The sequence below is a fragment of the Phyllosticta citribraziliensis genome (assembly GCF_038025025.1).
Source record: "Phyllosticta citribraziliensis strain CPC 17464 chromosome Unknown J3D65scaffold_3, whole genome shotgun sequence".
In the NCBI taxonomy this organism is placed as follows: Eukaryota; Fungi; Ascomycota; class Dothideomycetes; order Botryosphaeriales; family Phyllostictaceae; genus Phyllosticta; species Phyllosticta citribraziliensis.
The window spans coordinates 1,087,783-1,098,447 of NW_027117340.1; the positions used below are offsets into that span (position 1 = coordinate 1,087,783).

At 55.7% G+C, this 10,665-nt stretch overlaps 2 protein-coding genes across 2 annotated transcripts; one reads left to right on the forward strand and one right to left on the reverse strand.

Annotated features, from left to right (window-relative positions):
* Positions 1-163: 163 nt before the first annotated feature.
* On the forward strand, positions 164-2,032 carry J3D65DRAFT_616472 (uncharacterized protein). The gene is made up of 4 exons (XM_066799450.1): positions 164-444; positions 496-503; positions 563-1,254; positions 1,381-2,032. The coding sequence occupies exons 1-4, from the start codon at positions 292-294 to the stop codon at positions 1,956-1,958; spliced, it is 1,431 nt and encodes a 476-aa protein (XP_066657718.1). The 5' UTR covers positions 164-291; the 3' UTR covers positions 1,959-2,032.
* Positions 1,871-3,734, reverse strand: J3D65DRAFT_253531 (uncharacterized protein). The gene is made up of 3 exons (XM_066794826.1): positions 2,668-3,734; positions 2,273-2,556; positions 1,871-2,162 (listed from the first exon to the last, which is right to left on the reverse strand). The coding sequence occupies exons 1-3, from the start codon at positions 3,614-3,616 to the stop codon at positions 2,088-2,090; spliced, it is 1,308 nt and encodes a 435-aa protein (XP_066657719.1). The 5' UTR covers positions 3,617-3,734; the 3' UTR covers positions 1,871-2,087.
* Between the last annotated feature and the right edge of the window lie 6,931 nt (positions 3,735-10,665).

Sequence of the window (10,665 nt, forward strand, 5' to 3'; positions counted from 1 at the left end):
TGGGTGTTGGATCCAAAAGTGGCGGAGGAGAGAGCGGGAGCCCAGGTGCAAGTGGTGCCTGGGACGTTGAGGGATTCTGCCGCAGCTGCGGGCTCACCGCCTGTCGGGATCGTCGGGAGCTCTGACCACCGGAGCGGGAGCTTGTCGACGTCGAAACCCCGCGAAATTCTGAGGCCAGCTTGCCGTAACTGTCCAAGCTATAAACTACCCCGTCCGCGCTCTGCCGCGTTGGCCAAATTTCATTCCTGTACTACCAACCTCTCGGGCTTCCCCTACAGCTTCACGCTCGTTATGGTCCAACTCAAAGCTTTTGCTGCTGCCGCAGCGGCCTTGTGTTTCTCTTCGCCAGTTTTGGCCGAGACCATGTATACGAAGGGCTCGCCGGTGCTCCAAGTCGACCACAAAAACTACGAAAAGCTGATTGCGAAATCCAATCACACTTCTGTAGGTGATTCGTAGACTTTCGACGTTCAACTTCCACTAACCGCCCCGCAGATCGTCGAGTAAGCCACGCTGAACGACTCCACTTTACCCCGGACTGACTAATGACGAACCACCCCAGATTCTACGCGCCTTGGTGCGGCCACTGCCGGAACCTCAAGCCCGCCTACGAAAAGGCTGCCAAGAACCTCGCCGGTCTCGCCCAAGTCGCCGCCATCAACTGTGACGATGAGGAGAACAAACCGCTGTGCGGATCGATGGGGGTGCAAGGTTTCCCGACCCTGAAACTCGTTCGCCCGGGCAAGAAGCGCCCTGTGGTTGAGGATTACCAGGGCGCAAGGAGCGCGAAAGCCATTGTGGACGCCGTTGTGGAAAAGATTCCCAACCACGTCAAGAAGGTGGGAGACAAGGATTTGGACGACTTCTTGAAGGAGGGCAACGACACAGCCAAGGCTATCCTCTTCACCGAGAAGGGCACTACAAGCGCGCTCTTGAGGGCACTTGCGATTGACTTTTTGGGAAGCGTCCAATTCGCCCAGATCCGGAACAAGGAGAAGAAGGCAGTGGAGACATTTGGGGTGGAGAAATTCCCGACGCTCGTCCTGCTGCCTGGCGGTGACAAGGCATCTCTTGTTTATGGTGGCGAGCTCAAGAAGGACCCAATGGTGGAATTTGTCTCCCAGGTTGCCGCTCCTAATCCTAAAGCTGGTGATGCTAAGGGCGACTCGAAGAAGAAGGACTCCAAGGCCAAGGACAAGAAGAAGGAAACAAAGGACAAGGCCGACTCCAAGAAGGAGGAGAAGGAATCCGAGGGTAGGAGACTCCTGTCATTTTATTCTGGGCATAGAAGCCCTCGAATCCCCAGCCAATCTGACAAGCCGCCATGTCCACTTGATCTGGCAAGCCAATGAAAATGTGCTGACTTTGTCCTGCCAACAGACAAGAAGCCTGCTCCTGAGACCGAAGCTCAAAAGCCAATGGAGGTCAAGGAAGAAAAGCCCCTGATCATCCTCATCGACGCCGACGGTTTCCTCACAGGCGCGTGTCTGACGTCCCAGAGCCACAACTGCATTTTGACATTCGTTCCCACCAAGACTGGCGAAGAAGCGACGGGAGATGCAAAGATGGCTCTGGATGGCCTCACCGACGTGCTGAAGAAGCACCAAAGAGGCGGACATCGCACCTTTGCAGCATTCCAAGTGCCTGACAACATCGAGGCTTCGGCCAAATTGCGCAAGGAGCTGGGTCTGAAAGCAGACGCTGTTGAGATTGTCGTTACGAACGCGAAAAAGGGGTGGTGGAAGCACTACACCAAGGATGATTTCTCGGCCAAAAATTTGGAGGACTGGATTGATGCGGTCAAGATGGGCGAGGGCAAGAAGGAGAAGCTGCCCGAGGGTGTTGTGGTTCAGGGGATAAAGTTGGGGGACAAGCCGACGGTGAAGAAGTCTTCTTCTCATGAGGGTGTGGTTAAGGAGAAGCCGGAGGAGGAAGACCAGGATCACGATGAGCTGTGATGTGGTCCAGGTGCGAAGAAAACAGGGGCTTGAAGTTTGTTGTAGGTCTTTAGTCGAATTCAATGTCTGGTTGCGTTTCGAATAACCCAAGTCGTTTGGCTGCTGTCATGATGCGACTGTGCTCGCCATCTACGTTTTCGAGGTGGAATCCCCTTCTCTTCTCACGTCAACCAACACTAGCAGAATGAAGACTCCTGTCGTCAGCTGAAAGGGGGCACAAGTCAGTCAAGAATCTCAAAGCACGCCACAAGCCCAAGCTCCTCCCCCTGTCCCATTCACGCCAGAGCCACCAGAACGAGCAGCACGACACATACCAGCAAGCTGCCGACCATGATGACCAGCACCTCCCAACCGCCCGCCAGGACCTTGCCCCTCACGATGGCGCTCTGTTGGCGCCAGAAGCGGAACGCGCCCAGCAGCGCGACGGCAATGGCACACGCGATGAAGGTCGACGCCAGCGGGATTCCCAGCACGTAGAAGCCCAGGTGCGCGTCTGGGTGCAGCGAGTGCTGCAGGCGGAATAGCTGCGCGAGGATCACGCCCGTCATGCTCAGCGCGATGCTGGTGCGTAGATAGCCGAGAAAGGTGCGCTCGAGGGCTGGAAGACGAGGCCCGAAGGGCGTAGGTTAGGTCTGACTGCGGTATATGAAGGGCAAAGCTTCTGATAAGGATGGGATGATAGGGGTCTTGGATTCAATCGCTCGCTTACCCAGATGATCCCTCATGCCCTTGACCTCGACCGTGACGCTGACATGGCGTTTCCACCACCGCTGCACCGCCTGCCACCACAGCGGGCCGCTCAGATTCCGCATACTGCTGCTGCCACTGCCCGTGGCACTTTGCGCCTGTGACAGAGCATCACCGCCATCACCTCCTCCCGGCGCATCCTCGCTCCCATGAATTCGGCGCTGTGGCAACCGAGACCCTGCTCCTGACGCTGATGATGAGGAGGAAGACGAAAAGGGAGGCAGCGCAGCGAGTTCGGTGGCTTCACGTAGATTCGGGTTGCTGAGCCTTGTGTCGTCGAGCTCCTTGGGTCGCCTCTCTTCATGCTCATGCGGACCTGAGTCGATGGATTCATCGTCTGCTCTGCGTTTGCCCTTGTCTTTAAGCTTGTTCGCCTCCGGCTTGCTGGGCTGGTGCTCTTTCCCTTCTTCCTTGCTCTTGTTGGCCGTCGAAGCCGAGGAGCCAGTGCTCAATCCCGACGCCGTGTCATCGCTTGGACGACCGGTCGAGCGCTCATCTGTAGTATTTGACAAATGAACGGGCGGCGAATCACCACGGGTTATGGTCGTTGCGACATTGGATGGAGAAGAATGCTGATCGTTATCCTCCCGTCCTTGCTCTGTTTGACCGCGCCAGCCAGCACCGTGGCCAGCTGAACGGTCATTTGAAGAATGATTTTCTTTTCTCACAGACTCCCCAGCGCCTGTCCCAGCTTCCCCAGGTTTCAGATCGGCGGCACTGGTCCCTTTGGTCGCGTGTCCGCTTATCGGAAGCGTTCCAGATGACGTGCTCGCGGGAGGCACCGCTGCAGGGACCGTGACGTCTTTGGCGGCGACGTGGACGGCGCCATCGCTTCCATCATCTTGACTCCGTCTCTTTTCCCTGCTTGTTGAACCCTCTATTCCATCTTCTGTTCCTTCTTGATCAGGCATTGTCGGCGTTGTGTCGGCTGTGCGCCAAGTCTGCGGTCGCGAGCGACAAGCATCAGCACCCTGGTGCTTCGTTGGTTACGAAGGCGCCTGGCTGCATGTTTTGCGGGGCGAAGGGCCTGTTTATGATGGCGATGGGCATGAAAAAGCCGAGATGGTGAAGAGATGGCAGAAGAAAGAGAGGGCACATGCGAGGAAAAGCTGCGCTGCTCCCACCGCTACTGCTGCGATCGCGTAGCTTAAACGCAGCGACCAGTTCTCCAAACGCACGCAGGGCGCGCAAGTGAGGCTCTGGGCCGGTCCTGTTCGCTGGCTGGTTGGCTGGCTTGCTGCACTGCGGGGATGGGTGGACTGTGAGTATTTTGTTTGGTTTCGTTTCGACATACATCCATGTCGACGCAGAGTGGTTGCCGACGTGTGACATGGCTAGTGCTGACCAAGTCGGAATCCCGCATCAGAGGTATCGCACTCCACATCATCAAAATCTCAAGATGAATAATACGACGACTGCTCAATCCATCCAGACTCGTCTTCACAAAAGAAAGTTCCCAACGACGCCGAAACGAAAGCCGAGCTTCCTACTCGCCACGTGCAAAGAAAAGACAGGACGCTTCAACGAGCGAACCCCACTCCACTTCTGCAACGACACAACATCAACCGAACCCACAACTCAAATAACGCATGAGCCTCCTCAACCTGGAGACTCCCGTTCGCTTACGTTGCTCCGCCTCATCTTCTTCAGAGTCAAACTCAAAGAAAGATACCGGCTCTGGCTGCGGCTCCCACGCATAACACTCGTACCCATATATCTCGCAACGTCCACAAAAAGGCGCGCCATCGCAAAGCTCCCTGGTTCCGTCGATCTCGCAAGGGACGCATACTCCTTCTCGTCGGACAATTTTGCGGTCATCTGTTCCCAATTCCGTCATGTTTCCCCCGCTCTGTGTCCTGCAAAAGGCTTTGCGGTGGCGGAGGCGACAAAACGATTTCCTTACCGACAGGATCTCTTCGCCGCCCTCGTAGCTTGATGGATATGGCGAAAAGGCCGTACTTGATCGATGACCACACGATTCGACGTCGGCAAAGGCGCGTTCAACGGGTTCCGTATCTGCAATCGTCGCGACGTCTTCCCATGAGGTGGTCGAGCTCCGACAATCGCCACTTTGTGCATCTCCTTCCTTCAAATTGGACGCTGGCGAAGGCTCAAGATGCTGTGATACGCTTGGCCGATTTCCCCACTTCTTCCACCTCGGTCTGTCTGCAGGCGCAGACATCAACGTCGCAAGCGAAAGCATCGAGCCTACAGAGCCCCTTCGATACCACGATGGCGATGGCGGTGTACGGTACAACTCGACGGGGCTGTCTGCGCGAGATCTGGAGCCAAAATTGAGACTTTCACTCTCATCGCTGTCGCTGTCGTTTTCAGGCGCAGTGTAGTAGTCGACCTCGGACGTCATCGACCCAGACGCGCCATCACTACCACCACCTCTCAGCCTCAAACGACGGTTTGAGTGGCTTCTGAGTGGAACTCGGATACAGCAGCATAGCGAGCCTTGGCTTTCCTCTCCAATCGATCCTGTAGACGCCACTGAAACTGCTCCACCGTCACGAGCGCCATCTTTCGTGGGCAAAGTGCGCTTTTTTGCCGGACGCAACTGATCACATTCGAGCATAAGGGGGATGCACCTCTCGCACGGCCTCTGACCCTTGTGCTCGACGTGCCCGGTGGCAGGTTCTTGGCCAAACTCGCAGTGGGTGCAGCTGCTTGACCCACGCTTGGCAGATTTGCGAGAAGACCGTCCTTTGGGCCTGAGGAGGCGCAAGTCCAGTGTCTGAGAAACGATTGTAGCGGAGGAGCTCGAGGGAGCAATGATCATGATCGAGGGGTTGCTGCTAGGAGTAACGGTGGAGTGCTGAACTTGTTCCTGTCGATCCCACAGTTCCCCTGCCTCTTGTTGACATTGCCAGTTCACAACGCGCAAATACGACTCGATTTCTGCCCTTGATCGGCGACGAGAACGAGGAGGTTCGTGGCTTTTCGTGGCTTCAATCTTGCCTGGGAATGCTTCGGGAGCTGCTTTTGCACCTCCCTGATTGCTCCCCCTCGTAAACTCAGCGGGAACAGAAGTGTCGGCAGGCGATGTGAACTCATCATCAAAAGCACCATCGAGAAAAGCCCATGGAGCAGGCCCCGTACCGCCGTTTGGATTGGCAGTTTCGCCAGGAGGAGAGTCAGATGGTCCTGGCGAACCGTCGCCGTTCATCATGTGTGGACCGTCGCCATTCTCCATGTCCGGACCGTCTCCATTCTCCACATCCAGATCGTCGATATCCACCACGTCCGGAATGGCCCCAGACATCATGTACAGATCGTCGGGATTTATGATGTGCGTATGGTCGCCATTCACCACGTCCGGACCAGCGCCATTCACCATGTCAGGAATAGCCCCAGACATCATGTACAGATCGTCCAGGTCGTCATTCACCACGTCTGGAATGACGCCAGACATCATGAACAGATCGTCCAAATCCATCATATCCGGACCGGTGCTATACATCATGTGCGGACCGTTGCCATTCGTCATGTCCGGAACTGCGCCATTCGTCATGTCCGGGCCGGCGCCATTCATAACGTGTGGACCGTCGCCATTCATCATGTGTGGACCGTCGCCATTCATCATGTGTGGAGCGTCTCCATTCATCGTGTGTGGACCGTCACCATTCGCTACGTGCGGATCTGCTCCAATCAACAAGCGCAGGTCATCGCCATTCGCCATGGCCAGACCGCCGTCTCCATGGTTTTGGTCCTCGGGACCGTCCTGCGCCGTATTCTCCTCTCCTGTTTCGCGGGAATAGTTCGAACTGCTATCAGACTTGTCCTCTTCGTTTGCTCCCTCGACAACGGCATAATGTACAACTTGGAAGGCCGCGTGGAAATGGAGCTCGCCGTTTTGGATCTCGCCGGCAAACGGTAGTCCGTTCGGAAAATCCAAGTACACAATTGTGTCACGCGAGCGATTCTCTGGTTGCCGACTGGGTATTCGCCGTGCGCCCGCTTGATGAAAAAACGGGGACGACGAAGTATTGCCTGAGCGTAGATTCTGTCTTCGCCATCTTTGAAATTGAGTGCGCTGACTGGTATGAGTGCCAGCTCTCCTTAGCCCCTCCCCAGTTGGATTTTCTGGGTTGATGTGAGCTTGTGGTAGCTCTGGCAGCTCTGGCTCCGGCCGTGGTATTGTCCCGGGCTGGTCGAACAGAGTCACCCCATCTAGCGAGCTGGCATCTCCATACCGGTTCCTGATACTACTTCCAGCCAGCGCTGCAGTACTTGCACCATCATGACTCTGAGATTGTGCTCGTGAAGAAGCTTGTCGACTCCGCGAACGAGATTCTCGACCACTACCTCGCGGTGGAACTCTCGTGGTACGTCCAGGATAGGGACTTCGATTTCGCGGTGGAGCTCTCGAAGCGTTTCCAGGATAGGGATTTCGATCCCGCGGTCGAGAACCGGCCCGTCCTGGAGGGCTCATCGACCTGCGTCTTCGAATAATTCGCGCCACGATGCTCAAAGCTACCACCATAAGGCTCCGAGCTACCTGATGTCTATCCCCCACAAGTATGCCCGCAAGATCAAGGCCAGGACCCGATGCGTCGACGGCCGGGGCGGGAGGATCCTGACGGCGCCGCCCGCCCAACCTGCGAAAGAAGTCCCTCGTCCGACCGCCTCCTCGGAGTCTGCTGGTGAATGACGAGGGCAAGCAGCCGCGCTTTGAGTCATGGCCTAAGGCCTGGGCGACATCTCTAGCCGTCTGTTCTGCCTCGGTCTTCCCCTCGTCCTCTTCAATCAACGCTCTCGCATCTTCGTCATCTGTGTCTTTCCAACTGCGCTTACGTTGGTACAAGGGGCTGGTGGGATACGGTGAGGGCGGTCGTGGCCGACGCTGGAGGCGAGCACTGCTGCTGGAATCGGTAACGTCGTGGCTCTCATTTTCGCCCCGCGTAGACAGCGACAAGGACCGTGTCTTGGGAAACTTTCGTGGTGGAGAGGGCATTGGAGTCAAGTTGAGACCCCCAAAAGGATGAAGGGGGTGCTGCTGTGGCGGCGAATGGCGCGGAGTCAACCTGAGGCGATCAAACGGATGGAGAGGCTGCGCCGGCGAGCGGCGCGGTGTCAGATGGTTCAGACTACGGAAAGGATACAGGTCATCCCGCTGAGGCGGAAGATGGAGCGGCGTCAATTCCATACGTCGAAGCGGACCATACAGGATCGAGTGATTGGAATTCTTAGTGTGAGTCGGCGACGTCCTCGGGGTAACAGTCATGAGGCTCAACAGAGGCTCTGGCTCTTGAGGCTGAGGGCTTTGATTCAAGCCCTCCATCTTGCATTGCAGTGAATCATAGGAATTCTATCCTTCGATTGAGTCTTCCGTCGGTGCTGGATTCGAAAGCACTAGCCCTTGATTAGAGGTTCTGACTTCCGCTCCAGTTTCGCCCAACTGGAGAGCCGCACCACCTTTTGACGCGTGTGGTGAATGAAGAAGCCCAGCGCCAAGTCGAGAGGAATTTTGAGAAGAGATTCCGGAATCACATTGCGAGACAACTCGGGAACCATGACGGGAACCGTGCTGTGGCATACTTCTATTCGATGCCTCCATGTCCGCCAAAGGGTCAGGAGTTGGTAGTGACTGGACAGCCGCTGCTCTGGCATGGTCCCGCTCCGACGACGACCGGAACAACTGCTGCGGGACGTCTGAGAACGATGATTCCAGGGGACGATGAGGTGTCACCGGGCGGAGGGCGCGGTCAAGGGTAGGCATGGAAAGAGGACTCAACAAGGCGTCGCTCGACCTCTGAGTTTCCTTTACGGAAAGGTCTTCAAACTGAGACCCGATGTCTCTGAGGGTTGCATTCGTCGCTTTGCGTCTCTCCTGGTGCAATAGAGCGAAGTCTGTTGGGCTGAACGGCTCTGCCTCTGACGCTTCTTCTGGCACAACCTCTTCCGGTCCTGGGGATATCAGGTAGATTTCTTTTCCATTTTCATCCACTTCTGAATCATCGTTGATATCGGCATCTCTCGAGCGTTGGTTGATGTTGCCCAGGAGCGCCGAAATACTTGCAGTCAATCTTTCACGAATGGACTGCCCAAAAGACGGCCTGAAGACGCCACGACCGGGCTCTTCACCGACGGCATCATCATTCGGCAAGTCACTATTGCTGTGTTGCCCAGAATGCTCAAATTTTGTGTCCAGAGGATCATGGTGTGCAGCGTCCGACTTGTCCTCCTGACCATCACCTCGAGAGGTCAGGCCAGGACACTTGCTTGAGCTTGGGCCGACTTCCTGGGTATTTAGACGTTCAGGATCGTCAGCAGAATGAGGCTCCTCTCCATTTCCGCCGCCTCGAAGGATGTAAGCAATCGACATTGTGCGAAGGTGCAAGCGTTCTTCAACCGCCGGAGTCGATACAGAATCAGAACGACCTGCACCAAGCGAACCTGAGTCTGATGTCAAGGGGGGCGGGGAGGAGCCCGGGATTTCCTTATCTGGCGCTACATCTGATGGCGTCTTTTGCTTGGTCGATCGAGTGTCATCGGGTATAGAAAAGATTGGTGCCGCGTCAAGGGAACGCGCAGATGCAGCATCGTCTTTCTCGACCTTTTCGCCAGGAACCACGTTCTCATCTAATCTTCGCTGCGGTCGCGTTGGAATGAGTTTCCATCTCCTGTCCTCGCCATATTTTCCGTCGGCAATGGGTTTTGGAGGGACAGGATTCTTGAGCGGACCGGTAATAAAGGGACGTCTATCAGGCACTTTGTCGCATTCACAGACGCGGATACTATCGAATCAGTCAGCTTGTCCCAAACACAACGTCGAATCCCAAGAACCTACTACTTGTCCAGCTCCTCCTTATCTTCCGTGTGCTTGCCAATGAAGATGAAGGCGGCATCTTGGAGGGTCCCAAACGGTCCGTGGATCCTCTGTATATGCTGAACGAGCCTAGCAGCCGAGCGCCACTTGAAAGCGCGTTGTTTCTTCGTTTTGCAAAAGTCGCACTGGCGTTCGCACTCGCAAATGGAGAATTCACGGGCGCCGAGCCAGTAGTCTTCATTGTGTCGGTGATTCTTGTTGGGGCAAGGCATGCTCGCCGAAAGAATGACGGTAAGTCGGTACTGAGACCCAAAAACAGAATTTGTATGCGCGAATGACGAGAGGCTGTAGAGACAGGCTGGTAGGATGATTGGAGACACGGAGGCAGATCTGCGGTTCAACCTCCGCTGTGCAAAGAGACATAGAGATGGTGCGGATAGCGATGTAGAATGCCCTCTGAGATGCAGTGTGAGCAAGTCTCAATAATTTATTGCTGGGTGAGTGATGCGGGCTGAGAGACTAAGGACAGACGAGATGAGAAGGAATTAGATCCAAAGGGCCCGGCCCAGAGTGCAAGTAATTCCTCCCTAACCCGTCTTTGATTTGGTACCGGGGGCTTCCTTCCTTGATTGTTATTGTAAGTGCATGTGCAGAGTCCGCTGCTTGTCGCTGCCCTGGTTGGTCGTCCCAGCGAGAGTCCCTTCCTTCCATCCGAGTCTCTCAAGAGGGCTGGCATTGTCGGTAGTGGGTAGGTATCGATCCTTCCTGTATTGATTAGTCGCACAATTCCTCGTGCAGTTTGGGTCTAGAGATGAGGCACCTGACAAGATGGAACTTTGGGCGCAGTTGTTGCTCTGACCATCTGAGCTCGCCGCGTGCAGATGCTGAGCAGTGCCCCATGAAGTCCAACAAAGCACGTCTCGCAGTCACAGCGAGAAGCTAGAGGGAAAGCTCAGGTCCAAGGACCAGCCTCCTCACAGCTGGGCTACTCATAGGCGATTCTTGAGCACCTCATGAACTGCAATTCGTAATCTTCTCTGTCTCCCCCACGCACTTCTTTGAGTCTGTCTAGGCGCACCATGCGTAAGTGCAGAAGCATTACCGCAATGATGGCAACCACGACAAGCACGAGGCCAGTGATGACAACAGGGTCAAGCACACCCATGATCTTGATCGGCTGCAAGT